Source organism: Hetaerina americana, unplaced genomic scaffold (assembly GCF_022747635.1).
Source record: "Hetaerina americana unplaced genomic scaffold, ioHetAmer1.1.p SCAF_41, whole genome shotgun sequence".
Lineage (NCBI taxonomy): Eukaryota > Metazoa > Arthropoda > Insecta > Odonata > Calopterygidae > Hetaerina > Hetaerina americana.
Genome location: NW_027286997.1, coordinates 1,624,448 through 1,651,638, shown reverse-complemented (window position 1 = coordinate 1,651,638; position 27,191 = coordinate 1,624,448). Strand labels below are relative to the sequence as shown.

The 27,191-nt window shown below is 40.0% G+C and overlaps 1 protein-coding gene across 1 annotated transcript; it reads right to left on the bottom strand.

The window, feature by feature from the left end:
- LOC139692791 (ras-related protein M-Ras-like) lies at positions 1-27,191 on the bottom strand. Its single transcript, XM_071591081.1, has 5 exons — positions 27,058-27,191; positions 26,394-26,643; positions 25,451-25,604; positions 11,302-11,464; positions 1-376 (listed from the first exon to the last, which is right to left on the bottom strand). Exons 2-5 carry the CDS (start codon positions 26,578-26,580, stop codon positions 287-289), a joined length of 594 nt encoding a protein of 197 aa, XP_071447182.1. The 5' UTR covers positions 26,581-26,643; positions 27,058-27,191; the 3' UTR covers positions 1-286.

The window sequence follows — 27,191 nt, the reverse complement described above, 5'->3', positions numbered from 1 at the left end:
TCTCCCTGACGTGTACGTGTGAACTTGTGTGCACGTGTGTGTTCCTGTGCGTGTGTGTGTTTATATCATTAATGTATATGTATAGACACATGCATGTATATTATATAAAAAAATCAAATACAAAACTGAGCACTTAGGAGGTAAGAGGGGGGGGGGGAGGGGGTTGTTTCTCCTCCCTTTCCCCTCTCCCCCTCCCACACACGCGCGCGCACACCTCCTTTTGGCTGGACGATGGCCAACAACAAACAATGCGCACCTGCTCTCCTCCACCCCCATTCCCCCACACTCAGAGCAGACTACACCGCAATGTTCGTCTCCTTTTCCTCCGATTCTTGTCATTCTCAGCGGGTGGTTGGTTGCGGATGATGCGCACCACCTGTTGGTCAAGGGCAAAAGACGAGAGGGTGGGTGGGGGAGCCCTCGAACGCACTCGTGGAGAGTGAGAACGGGGCCATTCGTGCGCAACAGTGTGAGCAAGCACAGCCAGGCAGACGGACAAGGGATATCCTCTCTTTCGTGCGCACATCACTTAAAATTCAAATCAGCATCAAACTTGCTGCAAGCTTCGTGCTGATTTAAACATTCAATTTGATTAGAACATTGGGAGCGATGCATTGCATCACTCCTCAGAAATGAACAAACAACGACGGCCCAGAATCAGCGTTTTGCCGGCAGGGAACCCCAACTTCCTCCCAAGCCATCTGCCACATCCCACGGCTGATATTCAGGCTAAAACCATATTTACTATTCATCAAGTTAAACATATTAGCTGCGAACAAATTGGTGGATGTTCATTATTAAAATAAAATGGTGAATTCAAATTAAATGAAAACCACTAAGGTACACTAGCAATGAAAATAAATGTGAAGTAAATGCTATCTTTCATGTTTACTTGAGAAACATTAAAACAGTAACAAGGACAATTATTCATTTTAGTTTCTTGAATAATATTTGGATAACACAAGAAACCAGTTTGAAAATAATATTAGAAGAAGGGCTGACCCAATATATATTGCTGACCAATACTGACGAGAATCCTTTTGACTTCAAGAACAAATGGATATTTAAGATTGCAAGGAAGGCGTTAAGCGCTATGCATTGGATCACCTCTGAGAGGTGGATTCCCTTGGAGAGAGGATTCCTTTCGAGGAAAATGTTGCGAATGAGCGTAATTAGGTGGGCAATGACGGTCAACTGCAGGGATAACTCTCAGAGCCATGGGCAGCTGCTCTCCCAGCGTGACCCCTACCATATCCCACGCTCCCTCCGTAGTATCACCCACAAATCCACGGCACATGGGTCCTATCCAACAGCACATGGATCCTATCACTTTACAAATGCCACACACTCATGCAATATTTGCTTTTGGCATCCAATACTCAGACACACACAGACTACTGTTACCACCAAGCATAAGCAAAAGTGTCAGAGATAATGAAGGCCTCAAAACTACGCATAAGATGGTCATCACAATACTCTGCACATCCACTTACCACATTAACTTCTTTAATAGGAGAAATTAATTCACCACGAGTTATTTCATTACTAAGCAAATGATTGCAACCTGATGCTGGGAAAAAGCTGCTTACCTGGGCCCTATACTGCGATAAGTTAATCTATTCCTGTGCTGCTTATCATGAAGAAAATCCAAAGTATGGAACAAATGGAATTCAGTTTTTTCCCAAAATAAGTACTTCGAAATGTAATGATGTGAAATCGTATTGAGATAGTCAATAATAGTATTGAATCTGCAGTATCACAGAGAAAAAGAACAGCATTCCGTTGAAAAAGACCAGTAACGAGCCAGCCCTATTAGGAAGCAGCATATAAATTGCTTTAGAAGGACTGCTGAACCTTTTTAACCTTGAGATGGTCCAAAATGGCTTTCTGAATTCATCAGATGCACTAAGCGAATTAAAAATGTATTGGGCAGAGGGCAAGGGGAAATAGGCTACAAAATATACATGGACTAATACAAAGGAGAAATACGCAGAGGATTATTCTAATATATTAGGATGCAGCCACCACACGTACTCTCAATGCTCACACGTGTGCATTTCTCAGTGGGAGTGTGCTGCTGGACAGCAACTTCCTCCTCCTCTTCCCTTTCCTTCTGAACCATGCAATCCTGAGGATGCATGGAGGGAGGAGGTTGATCAATTCAAATTGAATCAAATCTGGTGAGTTCATTCCTGTAGCTGTCGATTACTTAATTCAATGGGTTGAAGCTTACGTGACAAGGGTAACCACAACAGATCTTACGAGGGAAATGCTCACTATGGATCACTTGGTCTTCCAAGGACTATAAGCAGGGACCAAGCACCACAGTTTTGTGGATGGGCATTCCTAGAATACAGAAACATTTATGTAATCCATCATATACGTGAGTCACTCTATAACTCTTTGAAAAATCCAAGAGATGGTGCTCATAGTACTGGAAAAGGTTTGCTTTTGGTAAGTCTCATCTCTCACAAGACTGCTCTTAAAGTTAAAGCTATATCCATCACGAGGTTTAATTTTCACATTCGATTGAAGCAACAAACTTATGTTTATTTAGAAAATTGGATTAAAGGGTTTCAAGTAGTGATTAAACACTTCTTTTCAAATGGCTTAACACAGAAAGACATGAAAGCCAAGTCAGATGAAGTCCTTGGCACATCTGCTACCCTATTTTCAACTGTTTGCAATTAGAAAAATGACACAAGTGTTTGAGGAAAGTGAGTCAGGTCCCTTCTGCCAGATGGTCTTGTCCTCCCCCCCTTGCCCGACCCCTCCACCCAATTCTCCAAAGGAGGGGGTAGCAACAGGGTTGGATGGTTAGCTGTTTCTCATTTTTCCAAATGCTCTTCAGTGTCTTCCAAGTTCCAATATCCATCAGGAATTGAATTCCTGCATCATACAAATTCCTTTTTCCTTTTGTATGTATTCCTATGAAGATATTTAAAACCAATATGACAACACATTTGAGATAAAATTGATCAATTGGAGAGTTTAAAAAAGAGGAAGGTAATATAGCAAAATACTACATTCTGTGAAAGATGTTTTGTGCTGATGTCTTAGATTGCTCAGGAACAGGGAGAGAAACATAGTCAGCAATCATCTTCAGCCTCAACTTCACTGTTAAAAATCAATTTTTGAAGACTACGCACTTTTTTAACCCCACAGTAATGGCCTGTGAAATAGAAATTGACCTGGTCAACCTGGAAAAAGAGAACCATGCTCAATGAAAAAGCTGATGACTCTCTTCCTGCCGTTTCCTCTTCTATAGAATTCATAAAACTGCTTACAAAACAGTTTCTTCAACTAGACTTACACTGAACTTCATGCTTTTAGGCTTAACTAAGTGGGAAATTTATGTTCATGAAATTATGAAGACACTATACTCGTCCACTGCATTTTATTCAGGTACAACTACCGTTGAACCCAAATATTTCATCCTTTTAGGTTCAGTGCTCACATATACGCATAAAATCAGTTTTATAAGTCGGAAACAGTATCTTAAGGTGTAACACAGTGAAAACCTATACGCCCACTATCTGAAGAGTCCAATGCATGTGGAAAAATAGCAACCCTCATGTACACGATTTCATTTTCAGTTTTCCCACTATTTGTATGATTATGTGCTGGATTAACTATATTTTCTACATTTCTAAAGCAGTTCCTCATGTAAATCAGCCTTTATAGAAAACTTTTTTTGACTCTGTTTGTATATATAAGCCTAAAAAAAATGGGAGAGAGCAGTAATGTGAATGGTTTTAGCGAATGATTTGAATGTGAGGGGACAGAACAGAGCGCCACTAGGGACAGAAATGTGAACTGTTTGAACTCGTAACCTCAGTCTGCCAGATAAAGATTCGTGCTATGAAATGAATGCATTGCATGATGGGGAGTTAGTTACGTGACTTATTGCATTGAAAGAACACCCGAGGAAAGATTGAAACATGAGGAATGAAAATGACTCTGACCCAAACACGCTCAAGTGTGATAAATGCAAGAGCTGTTGCCTGACAACAGGGATCACTTGCGCTGCCTAGACGACGCAACAGATACACTCGTAGCAGTGATGGACTCCTTAACATTAAAGAGTGTTGAAACTTGCTTCTTCTCATCCAAACTACACTGAATCAAAAACAATGGTATTTTCTTCGGACAATTTCTAAGTTGGACAACTGCTTGCTCCAGTCGAAAGGCGAGGTAGCTCATATTCTCATGTGTTGAGTTCTCCTCAATCACTCATGCTTCAATCGCTCGACAGTGGAAAGACGAGGTGACAAAAAAACCTTTCCAATTAATGGCAAAACAGAAATTTTGGAACAAGTTGATTTTCATGATGTAATCAGTATAGAACTCACAAATCACCTAAGATTACATGCAGGCCTCCAACACTGAATACGAAAGTGAAAAATGATGATTGAATTCTGAACCATGCAAACCAGTGCAGACTAAAAGGATGAAATATGTGTAGAATTTCAAGAATGAAAAGGATTCCTGAGAGAGTGGTTTTCTAGTGACAGAGCATTCAATGTCCCTGTGAATTACATCATCTTGAGACAAAAAGTATTGCGCATTACCACAAGATTTGGAATCAAAGATTTCACAGCATCCAGTGGTAATTGAAAAAATTGAAAACTTCTGCGATATTCTATCAAATGTGTCTTAGGCTGTTTTGCATAACTTCACATGCGTGGACAAAGAGTACGAATTCTTGATTGAAAATATTTCACTTACATTTGAGAACTGTTTCCCAAAAAAAAAATATCAATCCGAAAGTGGCAAGTAGTAAATTTTGGGTAACACATTAAGTCAAAGCAGCAGGCCAAACACTCAAAAGAGTTAGGTAGGATAAAGTGACAGAGGGGTGTTCTCATCCTTGTTGTTGACTACAAGAAGGGCAAGAAAGAGTAGGCTACCCTACTAAAATATTCCAAAAAAGTTGGCTATAATTCTTTTCTTGCTTATGTCAAAAATAAAACAAGAACTATGAGGGATGTTGTAAACTGGGAAATCAAAAGAAATAGAGAGGAAAGTATAGAAAACTTTATGGTAAAAAAATGAAAATTGCGTCCCAATATCCTAACAAGAATACTTAGCCAACTTTATAAACACTTATTCCATAAACATACCTCAAAACTTAAAAAGGACTAGCCCTTTGTGAATCACGTTGATTTTAAATGTAAAGATCATGCTTCCACTTCTATTTCTATTTTCCCAGTCACAGAAAAGGAATTATTGAATGTTGCATATAATCTCAAAAATATTCAATCTGCTGGAATTGACAGTAATCCAGTCATACTATTAAAAAATGTATAAGTGTAATTTGCAAACCCTTTTTTCATGTAATAAACGAGTCTTTCAAAAAGGGAAAGTTCCCAGATTCGCTTAAGATATCTAAAATGTAGCCTCTGTTTAAAAAGGGAAAGAGGGAGCATGTTGGGAATTATCAGCCAATATTGCTGTCTAATTTTTCAAAAATGTTAAATATTTAATGAAAGAAAGACTGATAAGTTTTTTGAAATAGTTAAGTTTTGATTTCAGCACAACATGGTTTCCAAGAGGGAACAAGCAACAGATCTGCTTCAGCTTGTTTCATCACTAAAATTGAGCCAGGCTTAGACAGGCATAATGAATTCACTGAGGGAATCTTTAATGATATCTCTCGAGTCTTTGACTGTGTAGACCACCCTTTGCTGCTGGAAATATTGGAACACTGTGGAATAAGGGAAAGAGCAAACAGATGGTTTAAATCCTACCTCCAAAACAGAAAGCGGTAGTGGTAGGTAGTTATAGGTACCCACTCCAACAATATAAGAAGCAGTTATTAATCCACTGCAGGAACAATAAACTTCAGTGTGCCACAAGGAAGTATACTAGGTCCCACAAGGTTCTCAATTTATATTAATGATTTACTTCAGTGTGCCACAAGGAAGTATACTAGGTCCCACAAGGTTCTCAATTTATATTAATGATTTACTTCAGTGTGCCACAAGGAAGTATACTAGGTCCCACAAGGTTCTCAATTTATATTAATGATTTAACAACCTGTACGTAAAGAGTGATGAAATAATTCTTCATGCCGCTGGCATGAATTTAATACTAAGTTACAAGAACAATTCATTTTTGTGTATAATTTTAAAAATTCCCTAGCTCTCTTGAGAGACAAACTCGCAAATAAATGAGCTTAGAATGAATTTTGGAAAAACTAAGTATTCACAATTCTAACAAAAAAAAAATTCCTGAAATGGATGTTTCCATCAAAGATAATCTTCTGAAGAAAGCTAGCAGTATCAACTTTTTAGGTTTAATAATGGATGAAAGCTTAAACTGGAATGAACATATAAGGCACTTATGCAATAAACTTCCGGAATTTCCGATTCCCTATAAAACCTATCAACGGTCATAGATCAAGTACTTTTAACCTTCTAAGGGCTACATCCTGCTAGCGGTACAAGGGAAAAGTGCAGAGGGTAATTAAATCACATCTATCACCTGAGGGAAAAAATACAATTTAACATCATCTTACAAAAAAATTTCATTGATTTTGTCTACTTATCATGAACAGTGGCTTACTTTGGAGCAGATATATATCCGTGCGCTACACTTTTCACCTAAGATTCAAAGGTTGATTAATTGGCCTTATGCACTAAAATGGTTAAAAATAGCCTACCTTGGACATTTCGAAACTCAAGTATGCAATGGAATCATCTTTAGGGTCCCACTCTGGGTGTTGACAAAGCATTCATCATTTGAACACAAGTTATTAGATATAATGCCAAAATTCCAAAAAGAGAACCGAGCACCAAGTGATTTCTACGCTCAAATTGTCGCATTGTAATGCACATGTGGCGGATGACTCTGTTCAATGATACAGTCCCGGCATCTCCCACAGTTTCTTGGAATTTGTTATTTAATAAATCTTGAAATCTAACCTGTAACCCATTTGCACATACTACCTTGATCAAAAAGTTCCCGGAATAACCACCGTGTGGCGCTCCCATCGTTCCGATTTGAGTTCTGTTTTTTTTGTTAAATTGGTACATCTGTTGTTGATATTCCCTTTAAATCTTAGTGTCATAACTTGACATTTGCAAAAGTTACGTAGCCAAGAGTACATCTATCTCTGTGTGTGTTGGCGATTTTTTACAATTGCAGAAATGGATTTAAATTTGCAACAACGAACTTGTATTAAATTTTGCGTAAAAAACGGATTTAGTGGCGCACGGACGTTGGAAATGTTGGAAAAGTGTTTCGGCAACGATTCTCTAAAAAAAACGGTCGTTTACCAGTGGCACGAGCGGTTCAGAAGTGGTCGTGAGTCAATCGAAGATGATGAACGCAGTGGCAGACCATCGACATCGAAAGTCGGTGAAAAAATTGATAAAGTAAAAGAAATGTTGGTCAATAACCGCAAATTAACCATCAGAGAAATAGCGGAGGACTTGAACATTGCCTATGGATCCGCCCAAGACATTGTGGTTAATGATTTGGGTTTCCGTCGTGTAGCATGCCAAAAGACCTCAATTTCATGCAAAAAAGAGACCGTGTTGACGTCGCAAAAGACATGATTTGCGAGGCTGAATCCGATCCCACATTCATCAAAAGGATCATTACTGGAGACGAGACGTGGGTTTATGAGTACGACACGCAATCCAGACATCAGGCAAGTGAATGGCGTTCACCAAATGAGCCGAGACCAAAAAAACCACGTCGTTTTCAGTCAAAAAAGAAGGCAATGCTGACGGTTTTCATGGATTACAACGGTGTAGTGCATCATGAATTTTTGCCAGAAGGCCAGACAGTAAACAAAGAGTATTATTTGGGCGTTATGAGATGTTTGCGTGAAGCAATTCGCCGAAAGAGACCAGAAATGTGGGCAGAAAACTCGTGGATTTTGCACCATGATAACGCACCGTCGCACAGTGCTATCATTATTCGTAATTTTTTGACGAAAAATGCCACAAATACCATCCAACAGCCACCGAATTCACCTGATTTGGCTCCCTGTGACTTCTTTCTGTTCAATCGAGTTAAAAAACCATTACGGGGAACGCGTTTTAGCAGTTGAGAGGAAGTAATGGAAAAATCGCAGGAAGCACTGATGGACATACCGAAAACCGAATATAAAAAATGTTTCGAGGATTGGATCAAGCGCTGGCATAAGTGTGTTGCAGTCGATGGGGATTACTTTGAAGGGGACAATATAGATTTAGATGAATAAACTTGTATTTTTAATTTTCTGAATAAATTCCGGGAAATTTTTGATCAAGGTAGTATATCACGTGCGTGTGTATGTTCGAGAAAACAAGTGTCCATTTAAATAAATGAGAGTATTTATGACTGTGCCACAAGACACAGAAGGGTGACGCGTGTACTACCGCATTCCACTTCTTTGTTTCAAAAAGGACCCCTTCATTCCGGCATCGAAATTAACAATCAGAGCAGCCATAGCAGATACCAACTCATATTAGACGTTTACATCTAAGTTAAAATCTTTTTCAATCACAAGTCATTTTTATGATGTCAAGGAACACTTTTCGTCAAGGTACGACAAGCAATTTATTATTGTAAACATTTCTCAAAATGCATGCTAACACTTTTTTGTTTCTGTCTGACATATCTTATATTTTACATTGCAAAATAGCAAGATGAAATAGTATTAAATAAATAAGTGGAAGGTGTGAGGATCGATTGAACTCCTTGAAGTTTCAAGGGCAAAAGATGATTTTGATGCAGACGAGACGGGGCTGTGTTTCAACAAACACTTTGTGCTTGAGAGGGGAACAACGTTGACGGAGGGTTGCAGAACAAACAAAGAGATTTTGTCTCATCAATCACAAGTGCAGACGGAATTGAGAAGCTTAAGCCAATGGTGGTCGGTCAATCAAAGAGCCACAGGTGCTTCGGGCATGGGAAAGCATTGCCCACTAGATATGCAGCATGTTCCAAAACATGGATGACCCCAGCAATATTTGAGGATGAGCTTCCTGCTCTGGATGCCAAAATGGGGCCTCAGAACAGGAAAGTTCTGCTGTTCATTCATCAGCCCATACACTGAATGTACACTTAAGAAACATACAATAATAATTTTTGCCTGAAACTTGTACAAGTGACCTTTAACCACTGGATTTAGGTATTATTCCTTCATTTTAGGGTACAATATTAAAGAATGCAGGTACAGCAATTAATCTCTCGACATGATTGTGGTAAGAATATAAAGTCAATCAAATTGAATGAACTGGATACTTTACAAATGCTTGGCTGCAAGTGAAGGGTTCCGCAACATTTAACTGCTTTAGGAAGGCAGGATTGTATGGTGATGAAGAAATTCCCGTGGCAGTTACTGGTGATAATACAGCGGGCAATGACCGGAATCTTCTTCAAGCAAATTGCAAAATTCACACTATAAGAAATTACATCTTAGGTAGTAACTGGTGCGATTAAATGCTTGGCAAACTGCATAAAATTGGTATTTGTGAGTGAACCTTATCAGGATGCAGAAGCAATTCAAACTGTTGAAAATATCAACACTTTTCTTATTAAATAATCATGATAATCGTCAGATAGTTTCAATGGTTCCAAACGTCTAATATGACTGAAATAACCCAGCCATCTTCATTCTTCCCCACGCTCATTCCAGTATTCAGAATTTGAGACAATTATGATACTATTTAATTGTGAGGTCCACAGGTATCCGTCGAGTACATTTTCATCCAGATGCTCCTTTCATCTTTATTCATGTTTTCTGGATTTGGTGCAATATAGTGAAGTCATGAATTATTATTATTATTTTATGCCCCGATCACAAAGATGACAATTATTTACTTTTGAATATTTTATGCATACAAGATTTTCAATGTATTTTTGTCACTTTCATTCAGCACATAAACATGTGAGGAGAAATATAGTTTAAGTGATCAATAATAACCCCACTCTTTCCGCAGTTGTCTAAGTCTATTGCTTATTTTTAACTTGACTCCAGTATTTAATCATGTAAAAGAGAAATTTCCCTCCTTTTTTCTGCAGCTTGCATTGTCCTGAAAATTACACTTTTTCCCTGGATTCCTAGAAAAGTGTAAATAAGGGGTTTTACAATAATTTCGGTGCTTCTGGATCGTCCTCAAGGCACCTGATGAAGACGCTGAAGCAATGAAGCCTTTCACCTGAATAAAAGTCAGTGCTGGCATACAGTCCTTCAGGTATTCCATTGTTTATGGCTCAACTTTGTGGAAGTCCATGTTCATTAAATTAAGAACACAATGTTTATTTTTCAACCGTTTTTAGAAATAAGGACATTGCGTTCCCTATTCCATAGACTTTGTAGTGTTGCCCATGTCATTCAAAAGACAGTCTTCTGATCCATTTTGCAATCACTTTGCAGAAAATGTTTTCTTGCATTTAATGTATTCCAGTAATGCTGAGTGTGAAAGGTTTTTCTCAAAGTATTCCCAAAATGGGGGCACTATAAAGTCAAGAATTTCTGAACATAGCCTTAAAATAGATAGTTATTTTGAATTTCCTTGAAAAACCCTATAATAAGGCAGAACGCTCAATTTAAAGAATCACGATACTATTTTCTTCATATTTCAATGCTCAAAACTAGAAACACTTGAGTATTCAGTAAATTGGATGGGGTAAAAATGAAATGGAGCACAATGAGGGAAACAAGAATTCGCTGCATTGGATCCACACCTCCGGGGACAATCCCCTTTGCAGGGGACGAAAGGGTGTGGGTGGTTAGATGAGGAGTGGCCATGAGGCGGGAGGGCAAGGGGCCACCCAGCGCATACGCGTTGATGCCAAGAGAATGTTCAACAACAGCGCAAAAGCTCTCCGCCAAAGGGCACACCACGTCTCCCAGAGGGAGTTGGCGTTGCAGAGAAGGGACAACAGATGAGGGCTCTGCTACAATAAATCAACCTTCGGGTCAAATAACTGACATCTATAGAAAAATATGGATCAGTAAGACCTTACGTCAATTTCACGCTCGGGTACCCATATCTAAGATTTTTAATGAGATGACTTTGAATATAACCTACCTCTACCAAAAAAGCATTACTTATATTGCAGCATTATACAAATCTGAAGCATGCAAATTCAGGATTACACAGCAACTGCAAGACATTCTTCTCCATGAAATTCTGAGGGAATCTACTTTTCTTCAAAATCTGGCTTCCATTTCAAAGGATCCGCGCACCCACGGCACCATCGCAGTTCCTTCTCAGGTGAGGAGAGGCGGCATTATCACCACCAGCATATCACCATTGAGTGATCCCCCGGCACAACCAGACGCCCCCCATGACATACCTCATGGAATGCAGCATCCACGTTGAGAGGAGGGTCCTTGGCACTCGTCTCAATGTATGGGATGGCCAACTTGAGAGCAAGCTCCCGTCCCAACTCTTCAGGCACCTTGCGCAAGTGCACCAGATCCACCTTGTTGGCCACCAGGAGCATTGGGTACAGATCCCTGCAGAGCAATGTTAAGCCATCATAAATCGCGTATTACGAAAAATGCGTATTACTACGCATTTTTTCAAATTTAATTCCAACTGCCATGTATCGAACCAAATCTGAATTGCATTTAGGCCGTTAGCTAACGCGACTCTGTCTTCGCAACTTTGAATGTCCTTATAAATCACCGCATCGTCAGCAAAAAGACGGAGCCTGCTATTAACCACGTTACTGAGGTCATTTATGTAAATAAGAAACAAGAGGGGGCCTATGACACTTCCCTGTGGTACACCCAACGTGACCTTGACGGTCGATATCGGATGATACACCATCCAGGAAGACAGTTTGAACATGATCTCTTGAGAATTGTCTAATCCAGCATATAACTCTCCCGTGTATTCCATAAGTTTCCAACTTCGCGAGTAACTTGCAATGAGGGACTTTATCAAAAGCTTTTTTAAAATCTAGGAATATCGCATCAATTGGAATATTACTTTCACCGGAATGCATTATATCATGAACAAAGAGTGTGAGTTGAGTTTCGCAGGATCTACCTTTACGGAACCCGTGTTGGTTATCAATCAATACATCTTGGCTATCGAGGTACCTCATTATGGAACTAACAATGATGTGCTCAAGAATCGTACAGGTGATGGAGGTGAGCAATAATGGACCATAATTACTGGGGTCCTCCCGGTCTCCATTTTTAAGTATGGGTGTCACAGAAACTATCTTCCAGCTGCTTGGCACGCTTTCTTCTGCTAATGATTTCTTAAATATTATATTAAGATAAGGGGCAATTTCAGACGATGGTTCTTTATACACGCGAGCCAGTATCTCATCAGGCTCCAGAGATTTTTGGGGTCAATATTTTTAAGGAGTAACTCTATTCCACGTGTGGAAAAGTCGATTGCTTGCATTGGCTACAGAAATATTTTCGGAAGGTTCTCTGGTATATTCCGGGAGCATTTATTGAAAACACTGTGGAAGAATGAGTTCAATATGTTGGCTTTATCTAAATTACTTGTGCCTTTATCCCCTTTTTCGTTGTTCAATGAGTTTACGGTGGACTTTTTTCCCTGCACTTCCCTGACGTAGGACCAAAACATCTTTGGGTTATCGTTTAAATGTTCACCTAATTTTTTCTTTTGAATTCCGCTATTGACTTCTGGAAGGCCTTCTTGGCAGTGGACCTAGATGCTTTGAAATTCTGTATGGTTTCGTTGATTTTATCGGGGGAGGAATCTTTAACCGCATTTTTCATTCTGGCATTGCACACCCTACGCCATCTTAGTGATTTCCATACTTCAGAGTTGTACCAACGGGGTTCCTTATTCTCTCTTATATATTTACTAGGTATGAATCTCTGTATTGCTGAACGTCTTATCACAAGAAAATTATTCCAGGTATCCTCGACACTCCTGGTTTTGCTTAATTCATCAAATCGAAGAAAGGAACAGTTTAACTCACGTTTTAGGCCATCATAGTCAGCTTTATTGAATAAATAAATTTTTCTCTTAGGTTTGTTAACTTTTTCTACGCTTAGGGAAAATTTAGCGTTTACTGCCCTGTGATCACTGATTCCATCAATAACTCCTACATTTAAGACCTTTCCGGGTTTATTAGTAGCTAATAGATCAAGAATGTTCTTTCCCCTTGTTGGTGAAGTGACTAATTGATGTTGGGTATTTGAGGTGAACGTCAAAATAAGAGGGACTCACATAAATCCTTGTCTTTACCTCCATTTATAAAACTGTACGAATTCCAATCTACTGTGGGAACATTAAAATCACCACCGATAATTAGTCTACCCTCATTGTTGTGGGAGGTAAAGATTTTTATCTGCCTTTCTAGATCTAGTATTGAGTTAACGTCAGCGTGGGGTGGTCTAAAATACGCACAGACATATATTCTTTTCGCACTGGGTATTTTTATTTTACTGAGCACCAGACACTTTCTATACAGTTATCAGGAAATAACTCAGCTCTTCTGACGGTAGAGTTTTTAACCGCGATAAACACTCCTCCTCCGGCTCTATAAACCGGCTCATTTCTATAAAATGTGAAGGACTTGGGAAGTATTTCGCTGTCCGCAATATCATCTGTTAACAAACTTTCAGTTCCTATAATGATATCTGACTCTGTGCTATGAATGAGGTGGTGAAATTCCGGTATCTTATTTTTTAAACTTCGGCAGTTAACTACTACTACGGAAATTATTTCTTCGTCTAAAACCTTCTTTGTGTTCGTTGCGGTCTGCTTTCTGGTGATGCTATTTATAAGTCTTTTGGGTGTCTTAATACACGATCGGTCTATATTCTGATAAGTAACTCTTTCTTTTGTTTCATTAGCACTGTACATACTTCGAGAAATTTCTTTAGGTAACCTAGTATTGTGAGACCCACTAATATACCTACACTTTATAATATCGCTATCAGGGAAATTTATCTTTAAATTTGAATTTACTCCACTTCCTAATCTACTCATTTGCCTAAAAAATATCTACAGTGCTCGAAGATCCTATGAGCCACCCGAACCGACGCCTCAGGGGTGTAGTGGACCCCAGAGCGGTTCAAGGGAGCGCGACAAGACCCGAGCACCGGTCTCAAGGCCACAAACTCGGCCCCCATGTCCCGACAGAATTTCCACAGCCGCAGCATTTAGAGACTCAATACGACTCCAAACGTAAGCACCGCAGTCAGTCCGCGGGACAATGCTGCATATGGGCAACCGTAAGTCCACACCAGATGCCTCCCGCACAGGATCCACTTCGGATTTTAGGTCCCTAAAGGCGCCCAAAATCCTTTCGGATCCGTACCTGGAAGCATCATTGGTGCCGACATGGGCTACCAACCGCAGCATGGAGCAGTTCGTGCCCCGGACTGCCGCCCTAACTGCAGCCTTGGCGTTATGAATTAACCCCCCCGGCATACAGTAGGAGGTAACCGTCTGGTTCATCACGTCCCTATCCTACCACACCGCAATGGGGCCACCAACCGCCGGACGTTGGAACTCCCTAGCAATAAGATTCCTCCCCTCCCAGCGCGACTACCCCTAGGGATGGAAGACGCCGAGGATCGGGGTGCCTCTCCCAGAATCGACCTCGCCACTGCTCCGCGCCTCTTGGTTGCCACCTTCCACTCCTCTGGCCGAGGGGAAGGGGTCGCCACCGGGCGAGAAGGGCTGGCCACCGTCGCCTTCAAGACCGACTTATTAGCATTTGCACCCGGGACCCCAAACTGGTGCTGCTTGCGGTCCGGGAGGCAACGGGGCAGGCCCCCAGACCCAAGGCGGCCACACACCCCGTCAGCCTGGAGCAGAGCTCCGCCACTATTCTCTCTAGCTCGGCGACGCGGGCCCTTAAGAGCTCGCTCTCCGCCGCTACTTTCGAGTCATGGACGGAGGACCCTTGGGTAGCCATCCTATTCTCGATTACTTTGTAAAAGTTAATATAGGTTTTAACGCCTAGGTTTTACACTGTTATAACTCGAGTGGTGTGGAAAATGCGCTCGCGAGGTACAAGTAGCTCAAGTAGGTGGGTAAGTTCGATATGTGCGAAAGTATAGGCTTATTGCAAATAAGTGGTTGAGTGAGGGTGGAGTACCCTCGCAGCGGGGGGTTAAGTAGCTGGTGGGTGACCCAAGGGAAAGGCTGTTGATGCGGGGAAGGTGACCTTGGTTGAAGGCGAGCAGAGTGTACAATGGAGAGGGGAAACTAAGGAATTTAGGGAGAGTAGGAGAAGTGCAAGCGTACTACTACTGGTTTCGCGTGCGCTTTACAACTAAATAGTTTAAATACGAAGAGAATTGATAGTAGTCAAACTATATGAATAAACCGCGAGGAACACACTTACATCTACTTAAGGCTAGTTGATATAAAGAAAAAGAAGCGGCACTGGAACACAGAGGAGACACACAACTATATATATAAAAATATATATAATAATATATATATATATATATATAATAAAAATATATATATATATATATTATAGATATTTATAGCATGTACCTCTAGAAATATACTTAAGAACTAGCAAGGATAATTAATGCAACACTCAAACACACCAAAACCGTAGATAGATGAGTACAGGCTAAATACACATGTAAATCACAAGCAGCTCTATACCACTAAGCTTATAATTCATCTTAAATTTAATGCAAATTCCCTCCTACATAAGAATTAAGAATTTGATTCTCAAACTTAAGGTAGTTGAACAGAGTATGTAATATAACAAAAATACGCTAAAAATAATATGCAAGGGTAGAGCCAACTGGAACAACAATGCTACAATTTCAACAAAACGCGAAGACAATACTAAATACTAAGTAGATATTAGTTGAAATAGTTATCTAAGATAAGGACTACAATACAATTACTGGAGCAAACGATCAACTATCACAGCAAAAAAGCTAAATTCGGGGAAACAATCAACTTTGTAATAGTATAACTAACGATAAAGCTAAGCACTTTATGTTACAAGAACAAAATTAAATGAGGTTATTTAAAATATATATATACTTAAAAATATGTACTGCTTATCACTACTCTTAATATATAGCTAGGACTAAGCGGCTATTCTGGAGGTGTCGCAAGGGGTTCTGCAGGTAGCAGCGGAACAGGTCCGGAGATCGGTGAGGCATGTCCTTTCACTCCAAGAGTCAGACGAAGAGATGGCAATTGGAATTCAATTTGAAAAAATGCGTAGTAATACATTTTTGGGAAAGGAGTGATTCACTCCCATTTAGTTACAAAGTGAAACAAACAGAAATCGCGAGGGTAGATTCCTTTAAATACTTGGGTGTAACAATTACTCATGATCTGTCCTGGGGAAAGCACATACGGGAAATATGCAGTCGTGCTAATAAAAACTTGGGTTTTGTAAAAAGAGTGCTGGGTAAATGTGACGAAAAAGTGAAGGAATGATGTTTTCTTGCCCTAGTCAGGCCCCACCTAGAGTATGCTGCCAGTATATGGGGTCCTCAAGAGATAAATTTAATTTTGGAATTGGATCAAGTTCAGCAGAGGGGGGCTAGATTTGTCAAAAATTGTTATGACCAACGTAGTAGCGTAACTACTTTGCCAGAAAATTTAGGCTGGGATTCCCTTAAACAGCGGCGTTTACAATTTCGATTAAAACTCATTAAAAACATTTAAAGATGGGTCCTTTTCCGATGACATCAAAATCATAATACGAACCCCAACGTATTACGGACGGAGGGATCACGAATATATTTATTTATTATTAAAAATACACATGTGCTGATAGACATTGTCAGGTGGCACACAAGTCCCAAATAATCGCAAAAGATAATAGATAAAACCAGACTTCAAAACACAAATCTCTTTAACAAAACAAGTGAATCCCCATCCCATTTACATCCATTAATCAGCAAGAAAAAAAAAGATAAATTAAAAAAAATTAAGCCATTAGAAATAATACAATACACCACACATCAATCAAATTATTACATATATACCTTACATCTATTCTTAAAAGTATACACTCTGTTAGGAAAGGGCTCGAATATTTTTGCAGGTAAGGTGTTCCAATCAACAATTGTTCTATTTAGAAAAGAAAATTTTTTTAAATTTGTTCTCTGTGCCCGGCATTTTACCTTAAATTTGTGATCATTTCTGCCTATAAAATTTGGGTTCCCCGCCTTTTTCCTAAGATCTACCCAAGCTTTCTCCCCCTTCAGAATTCGGCACATTACACAAAGTCTGCTTACTTCCCTTCTAGTTTGTAGAGGTTCCCAGCCCAGCGTTTCTAGCATGTCAGACACACTCTCCATCCTCCTATGCTTCCCCAGTACACATCGGGCAGCCTTCCTTTGCACCTTTTCCAGGTTTCAATATGACCTTCTTCATGAGGGTCCCATACAAGAGAAGCGTACTCTAAAATTGGTCTTACGAGGGTCTGATACGCCTTTTCCTTAGTTGCTCTAATGCTCCCTTTGAGGTTTCTCATCACCCAATAAAGAGGTTTGAAAGCTTTCTTAAAGATGTACTCCACATTTAGCCCCCACCCTAAATCCTTAGTTAAAATATACACCTAAGTATTTGCAAGTATCACTTCTAGGAATGACATTTTCTGAGAATTTATATTCCCTATTGTTTCCATTTACCTTGTAGCTAAAAGTGATGGATTTGCATTTGCTAACATTAATATCCATCCCATTTTTCGTCAACCAATCTGCCATTTTATTAATGCCCCTTTGAAGTTTGTCACAGTCTCTGTCATTTTCAGCTTTCCTGTAGATAATACAGTCGTCTGCAAATAGTCTTATCTGAGAATTAATATTTACTGGGAGATCATTTATAATATTAAAAACAAGAGCGGGCCAAGTATGCTTCCTTGTGGGACTCCCGATGTTACCCTTGTTTTTTCAGAATACACTTCTCCTAATTTGACCCTTTGTGTTCGACCTTCCATGAAATTTTTGACCCAAGAGATTACTCTTCCATCTGTGTGTCGTGGCAATTGGCCTATCTTAAGCATTAAGCGATCGCGGTCAACTTTGTCGAAGGCTTTTGACAGGTCGACTATTATAGCATCCACTTCTATTCCCGCATCCATAGAGTCCAACATTTCTTGGCAGAACCCTAATAGCTGAGTTTTGCAAGAGTGCCCTTTTTTAAAACTGTATTGGCGACTATACAACCAATTCTCACTCTCCCACAAGTCCCAGAGATAATCAGCCATTATCTTTTCTAATAGTTTGCATACAACTGATGTCAAGCTTACTGGTCTATAATTATCAACTAGTGCCTTATCTCCTCCTTTGAAAATTGGCGTAACATATGCCTCCTTCCAAGCATTTGGCAGGGCATTATTGTTTAAGGTAACATTGAATAAATGATTTATATAATTTGAAACTACACTACCACCTAATTTAAGCAAGTCAACTGAGATACTATCTGGCCCTTTTGATTTATTCGCCCTCATTTTTATGATTTTTTTATAAATTTCTGCGCTCGTCGTTTTAATACTTTTGGTATTTAATATTTTTTAGCCTCCTTGTTGACTCAGAGATGTATCTACAGAATCCTTTTTATTTACAATAACCTTAAATACCCTTTCATACCAATTATTAAACGCATTAGCCTTTTCCTTATCATCAACGATTAGTGTTCCATCCTCTTTTTTTAAAGCTGTTATGTTTTCCCTGTTGTCTTTCCTCCTCCAGAGGTACTTGTAAAATATATTTCCATTATCTATCCCGATTATTTTCTGTAGAAAACTATCTTCGGCTATTTTCTTTTCTCTATTCAATTCACGTATTAATTTTTTGTAAATTATGAGCCATTCCGAGCTCTCGTTCCGTTTTTTGTGAATCACTCTCAGTTTTTTCTTCAAGGATCTAATTTTGCGGTTGTAGAACTCTGGATCAGTACTTTCTTTAAGAATTTTTTTTGGGACAAATTTATTTAATCCCTCCTCCATTATCCCCTTAAATGTTTTCCAGATTTATTCTACATTCTGCCCCCCACTTACCCATTCCGAATACTTTTCCCTTAAAAAGGTCTGGAACCCTTCCCTATCACCACGTTTATATTGCCAAACTATCTTTTTGTTTACTAGCCCCTTATACTGAGCCCTCTCCCAGTTTAGATACATACGCACAGCTGAATGGTCACTTATTCCCGGAAGGACATCGACTTCCCCTACACACTTTTTCAGTCTCACAAGTATGACGTCGAGGATGTTTCCCCCACGCGTGGGTTTTTCCACCATCTATACAAAACCCTCCTCGTTTATAAGACGACTAACGATTTCTTGGGCCTTCCCACCCCCCACCGTGACCTCGTCTGCCGACCATTGAATACCTGGAAGGTTCAAGTCCCCCGCTATGAGGGTGTGATCCTCGGGGTTAGCCGAGCATATGTCTACTAATACCTCGACTGCGTACATCCCTTTGTTGGGGCTTCTGTACATAGCAACTATTTTTAAAATTTTCCCTCCATTCCTACCTTTAACATGAACACACATCATCTCACAATCATTTCTTACCCATTCCAATGTACTTATTAGGCTTTTATCTACACATATGAATATCCCCCCTCCACGACCATTGCTATCCCTTCTGTAAACTGCCTGCCTGAAAAATTTTGGGGAAAAATCTCGTTTGACATAATGAGATCACTTAGCCACGACTCCATGCCTATCACAATATCCGGATTACATGCATCAACTAACGTCTCGAAATGGCATACTTTATTTAGAATACTTCGGCAGTTTACCTGGAAAACTATTAAGCCCTTACCTTCCTTCCCTTCAGTATTGCAAGGTCCACCTCTTGTGCCCATTACAGGTTTCCCTGCTCACTGAGCTTTAGTGCGACATTTTTAAACAGATTTGACAAAACCAGGGATCCTGTTTAAATGCACTCCATCACGGCCCAAGTGTCTATCACCGACCCAACAATTCGGGTCCACAAATGTCAGACTTTGTCGCACGCAAACCCACTCTATTCCTTCGTTTATGGCGTCAATTCTCTCCCAATGTATGTCCCTTCTATGAAGAATTCCACTAATAACAATTTGATCACTTTTGAACTTATTTTTGGCCGAGGTCGCCAAATCCCAAATAAAACCGATTAGATGGACTTAGCACTTTTCACGTCATTTGTCCCTACGTGAATTATGACAACACTTTCATCACCATCACTAGCCATATTAGCTATTTTATTGTCCAATTGTTCCAGTCTTATCCCCGGAAAACACTGAATGCCTTCTTTGATACTTTCACCACAATCTCCGACGAAACGTATTATGGAATCACCAAATATTTTCACTTTGGGTGGCCCTGGATCACCAAGAGACGTCCCCTCCCTTGACACTATGACCTCCCTCATCGGAAGCACTTCCCTCTTCGGTCTCACATCTATCCTATCCTTCCTTCCATCTCCTCGCTTCTTTGGCTGCTCTCTCCGTAGGATACTTTCCCGTATTACTCCAGCCTGATCGGCATCCGCGTCACATGAGCTTGTTCCACTTCTGGTCGGCCTTAAATCTTCCGGTTTCCTCTTATCACACCTTCGGACAAAGTGGAGATCATCTTAGATTTGCTGTTTCACCCGCCGCCTCATCTCTGTTAACGATGCTTTCAGTTCCTCATTTTCAGCAGAAAGACTGAAAATTGTCTTACGAGCGATGTTTAAATCCGCTTGCAGCTTTTCAATTACCTCCTCTTTTTCTTCTAAACCTCTTCGATTCTTCTGACTTTCACACTTACTGCACTGCCAATTATCACTCACGCAATCCTCCAGTTTACTCTTAGAGCCATTTAAGTGGTACCAAGAGCAACACCCACTACACTGGACTCCATTTCTCAATTTTCTACGGCAAATAATACACTTTACATCCACCGCCATGCCCTTTCCCATTATCCCATTTTCCCTTTCCCATATGATTAGAGAGATACAACTGAGACTGAGATAGCCATTAGAACAGAGCAGTTACAATTATTTAGGGAAATATTATTGTATACACTGTAGTTTACTTGTGGCCTCAACTAGGCAAAAAGAAAATAACGTGGAATCTTTGCAAGTGAAATATTCTGTAAGTAAAATAGCCCCTCACTTGGCTTTCCCTGAGGATCTGTACACAAAGACAACATGCAAGGAGATAGAAAAGAAGAGAATTAAAGAATAAAAACTGGAACATGGGATGCAAGAACTTTCCTAAGGCATGGAAAACTAGAGAAAGGAGATGGAGGAAAACAGGGTGGACATGATAGGAATGAGCGAAATGAGGTGGGAAGGATGTTGTGCGGAAGAACAACGCAGAGATGCTTCATTTAATTATAGAGTGGGAAAAAGAGAGAGGGAAGGAACCAAGTTGGGCTCATTGTAAATCAAAAAAGCAAAGGCTTGTGCCTCTGAGTTGATGTACGGCATTGAGGGTGCGATATGTATGAAGATATGAAGAGTCCGCAACCAAAACCCTTCTAGTCATTCAGGTGCGCATGCCAGGAGGCGACTCCAGTGATGAGGAGGAGGAAGTTTGCGAAGGAGATGGATGCTACAATGCTGTAATGGGCGACTTGAATGCAAGTACGTACGCAGAGGGAAAGGAGTGGTGATGGGAACGATTGGTTAGTACGGAGAGAGGAACAAGAGAGGAGGTGCAGGCTGGTCAAGCAATGCAGGGAAAATAAGTTTATGTCTACAAACACTATGTTTTCCATTCCAGAGAGAAGATTGCACACCAGAAGAGCGCACATGCATACAGAGAAGGCAGAGAGATTTTATATGGGCGGGAAATAGATGCAGAAACAGAGTGAAGCGGGTTTGTGGTGTCCCAGGTGCAGATATCTACAGTGACCATTAGTTGCCACTTGGTGCCGAAATCGAGACGATATGCAAAGGATAAAAAGAGCTGAAAAGGTCAAGAAGTGGGATTTGGATAAACTAAAGGGAATGGACCAGGAGGACATTGGAGTGAATATGAATGGGGAGAGGTGAAGAGAATGAATACAACGACTGAGGAAGAGTGGGAGAGAATAAAGAGAGGCAGTGAAGGGACAAGCAAAGAATCAGTGGGCTACAGGGAAGGGAAAAGAACAAACAAGCCAAATGGGTGATGATTGACAGAGGGAAGAGAGTACCAGGGAAGCGGAGGGAAGAAAGCTGAATAGAAAACTGAATAGTGGACTGAGAGGAGAAGGGATGAATGGCTGAACAAAGAATGTGCAGAAATAGGAGGGCTGGAAGGCACGACAAAGTGAAGAATATTACGTGGGATGGCACTGGAACATCATCGGGAGCACGGCCAGGAGGTGTGGAGGTGGGGAGCAAGGAAGAAAATGTAATAGAAAAGAAGTAATGGAAAGATGGGAGATCCATACGAGGAAAGTGAAAAACCCCAGCAGCTAAATGTGGAGGAGTACCATGTGGACACAGACTGCATTGGAGAGGCCATCTTGCAGAGTGAGGCAGCGTCAAAAGAGACGAAAAATGGAAGGGTATAGATGGAGCAGGACTGATACCATTACCAAAGATGAAAGGTACAAGGAAATGCAGGGAGCATCGCACCATCGTAAGTGTCATTGCTCATGCAGCGAAGGCACTGACTGTTAAGAGTACTGAACAGAAGGCTGAACCAAATCATGAAGGAGAACACTTCAGAGGAGGAGCAGCACCGATGGCTCCAGAAGAATGCAAGATCCTTTTGGCAGAGGAAGAAGAACACCTCAATGGCGTGAAGGAAGAGTATGGCTTGATGATGAACAGGAGCACGGCCAAAGTGATGAACGTTGGTGGAGATGAGGAAACAAATATTGCAGTGGAAGGAGAAAGGCCGGAGCAAGTGGATCTAATAAACAAACTTTTCCTGTTTCACCTGTTCCTAATTATCGAGGCATTTGAAAGCATCCCAGAAGCAGACCGCCAGCGTTTTAAAGAGAGAGGAGAAGAGCATTGTGAGTGCCATGAGATTAATTAGAGCCCTCACTAATGTACATGCTGTGGCAAATCTCCCAACAAGCTCCTCTTTCAATAACCATGGGTATAGGCCAAGAATTTAATAACAAAGTTGCAATATTCATTAAAATTTAAAGAAATTTTTTTTTCTTAAGTGCTATGCATAATATTCCAAATTTTCCCAGTCTAAATCGTCTAAGTGCCTCTGTCTTAAAAGCCATTCTTTCAAATTCTATGAAAAACAGTATTTTCTGGCAGTAACTATTGATGAATTTTTGGCATCATGATACGTAAATGGCCTTCTGTAGGCCAAGTACTCCTGGTGGCAATAAAAGTGCAACAGTGTATACAAGCTGGGTACATGGGTCCTTCAATAATTCGTTAGAAAACCCAAGTTATACAAGGGTAGGCTGAAAACTAATGCACATGCTTGAAGACCACAAATAAAATGACCTTCAGAAGCACTCCTGGTGGCATCTGTAAGTAACAGTCCCCCTCAACACGCATGCGCAGGTTTGAGGTTGTTTCATTCATCCAGTGTATTTCAAGAAGCCTAAGTATGGAGACGTGTTCTAGTGATATATGTCAACGCAAGTTCAACAGCGTGCAGTTATCGAATTTTTCACTGCTGAAAAAGTGACTCCTACTGAGATTCATCGTCGCTTAAAGGCTGTTTATGGTGACGATTCTGTTGATAGGTCTACTTTAAATCGATGGTGGAGGAAAATTTTGTGGTTGGGAGCCTGGAAAAGGCATAATTGTTGACGAAACACACAGCAGACATCTGATCACTGCCAAAGGCTATAAGCATCCCAAACTGGTCAAAGATTTGATTCTAAATGACTGGCAAATCACTCAAAAGTGTATCGCAAACCATATTGGAATATCCAAGGAAGAAGTTTGCTGCATTAAAGGCATCCTGGCGCCAGTAATCTTTCAACATGACGACGCTCGTCCACACACCTCACTCGCAACTGGAGAGGCTACCTCACTCGCAACTGGAGAGGCTCTGCGAAACCTGAAATTCCAACCGATTCCACACCCTCCTTATTCCCCCGATCTTGCACCTTGCAGTGTTTATTTTTTTCCTCAACTCAAGAGACACCTCAAGGGTAATCACTGCACCTCGGACGATGAGGTGAAGGCAGCTGTCAAGTCAATTGGATTCGAGAAAAGTCGGAAGAGTTTTTCAGTGAAGGAATGAAAAAACTTGTTACACGTTGGGAGAAATTTGAGCGCCTTAACTGTGACTATGTTGAAAAATAAATATGTGATTTAAAAACTTCAGAATTTCATTTTAATGTAGTTTTTGCCTGGTCTTGCTATTTGTTTTTGGTTGCACTCTACAAGAATGTATGCATTACTTTTCAGTCGATCCTCATAGTGCTTGTAGTATTGGAAAAGGTTTGCTTTAAAAAAGCCTCATCTCTTACTAGACTGCTGTTTAAGTTTTAGCTACATCCATCATGTAGTTTTATTTTCAGCTGAAGCAACAAACTTTTCTTCACTTAGAAAATGGAAAACAAATAAATTTCGAGGGGTGATTACACACTTCTATTTAGAAAGCACAACACCTTGGATGACACATCTGCTCCTGTGTTTGCGACCATTTACCATTGAGTGAATGGGTTTAAACATAGCCAACCACACATCCACAAATGGTGAACATCGTTTGGGACATCCAGTGGAGGTGACTCCTTCCGAAAAGATTTACAAAATCAATGATACGGTTGCGATTGATCGACGAATCAAAGTGTGCAAAATAGTTGAGGCCACAGGCATGCAGTGCCTCCCACTAAGAAGAACAGTATTCAGGGTAGAAGGGATTGGTTCTGAAGTCTAAGGCCACTCTTGCATGCCCCCTTCTCTTCTACAGCTACATATATCTCAAGATTGCTCACTCACTCTGCACACTAAGATGCAGCTGTCAAGGAAATGACTCATGCAAAAACCAAATATATGAGTAGAACAACATTTTTTCAATATAAACATTAGCTTTTCATCATCGAGTTGCCATTATTAAAACAGTAGCAGCATCATTTTCTTTAAACTGACTGCATTTTATTAAAGGTGTATGAATTAGCAATAAACAGTTCAAAATCCTCTTTGTTTCATACTGAACTCGGTGACAATCCCTGCTCAAAGACTGAAGCAAATTTGGTAATTCTCATGCAATTTATTTTTTTGGTTCAACTGAGTTTCAACACATTGCTGTCACCTCCCAATGAACATGATACCTTTGCAAAGAAAACTGGTGGATATTACATTGCATGAAAATTAAAAGGTTTGGATCAGTCTCAAAAGTAAGAGTCGAAACTCATACTTTTTAGCCCTAAACATTAGTGATCAGATGGAATTCGCCTAAGTGTTTTGTCCTTCATGCTTCCAGGAAATGACATACTTCCCCGTCCACTTTGCAGTTCCTCAGACTGGCAACTATTCCCAACTGATTTTCAAGTGCATTGGTTCAAAAGTCTACTGAATTTGTTTCTACAAGATGAAGAATCGGCCAGCATTTTACAAAGTAAGTAAGAAAAATAAAGTAGACATAGGATATGCTTAAGGAAAATCTCATACCTATCTTTCACCCGTAAAATTTGTGTATGAAAGTTGATTATGTTTTCATAGCTCTGCTTGTCAGTAACAGAGTAAACAAGAAGAAAGCCATCTCCCTTGCGCATATACTGTTCCCGCATTGCACTGAACTCTTCCTGTCCGGCGGTGTCTAACACTGCAAAGAAAATAGGAAAAATAATAAGCAATGTCAAACACTGGAATGGGCGGTCACCATAGTGACCACAATAAGAGGTATGTATTCAAGGCATGCAGGATGCGAGGCATCTTATTGATTTCGGCGTACATCCAGAGTCCCAGCTACTCTTGATGGCTGAAAGAATCTCTGCTTGGATGTAAATCAAAGATAAGAAAAACTGAAGTTCACACATTTTCATAAGGAATTCCAAGAGTATTAAATTTATAAATTTGAACAGTGACTAGGACGACATTATACTGATACTTTCACATATATTTTTTACCCAGCCGTCATCTCATTTTGTGATTTCCCTGCCGGTAAAAGGAAGGCTTTCCACATGCTCGAAAACCAAGACTTCACGATTTAGAGCCGAAAATACACGGTGCACACGCAATCTGGAGTCACACGTTTGAGAGGTGCAAATTCTCAAAACATTCATTGCATTGCATTCAGCACGACAAGTAAATTCTATTTTCATCATGGATTATTAAGAATGTACTTTGAAACAATGGTGATTTTTTTATGATTTTGAATTAAAACCACTAGGTCAACCTTCTTCTATATCAACAATATTTTCACACTGACATTTTAATGCGCTTTCTCCCATGGACCGTCTAACAAGTCCAGGAGGCATTGAATATGTCAACAGTAAACTGAAACTATTACGAGGGTTTAACAGAAGAATATTTTAGAGCTTCATTTGGAATTTAATGATAGTTTTTCTTCAAGCAATTAGCTACAAATTCCAACAAAAATTTAAATACGCACCGTCCAAAATGCACCATTGTCCATCAATTTCCGTGTGCTGAATATAACTATCCTCGATAGTGGGGTCATAATCGGTGACGAACAACTTCTGGAAAAATTGGATGGTTAAAGCACTTTTTCCGACACCTCCATCACCAACAACCACTAATTTAAAAGTTAATAGATTTTCATTTGGCGGCTTGGACATTTTAGACGTTTATTGTTGATGGCTTCAAACTCACGGCTAACCTAATGCTCCACGATGATTCATCTGCAAAAATAGAATTGGTCATACGGCATTACACAACCCTAAAGCTAAAAATGGAAGAAAGTCTCTAATAAATGCATCCCAAAGAAAGCACTTGAAACTTTCGGAATCAATTAATTACAACTGAGTGCCTAATATTATTTTACATGTTAAGAACTAATTTCTGCGATATATCAAATATAGACCAACGAAGAAATTTGATTGAGGCATCATTGAAAACACAATTCCAGGAGTCATTTGAATGCAAATCATTACTTTTACTTCCATCCAAATATTTATACAACTAAACAGATGCGAAAATTATGCATCGTTGAGGCCTAGGAAGAAGTAAAGGTAACAAAAACATATGCAAACGGCAAAGTTTCACGAATTACGACTAACATACGGCTGGACACTATTTTAATACGTTAATTATACCTTTTCGAAGTAAAACAACGGAGGGATGTTTTCCATCAGTGATCCATTTATTCGGTGATGCTTCCCTTAAAACAATAAATTCATTTCCTTGATTGTTACTCAGCCTTTAGCAATGTTGACCATTAGCTAGGACA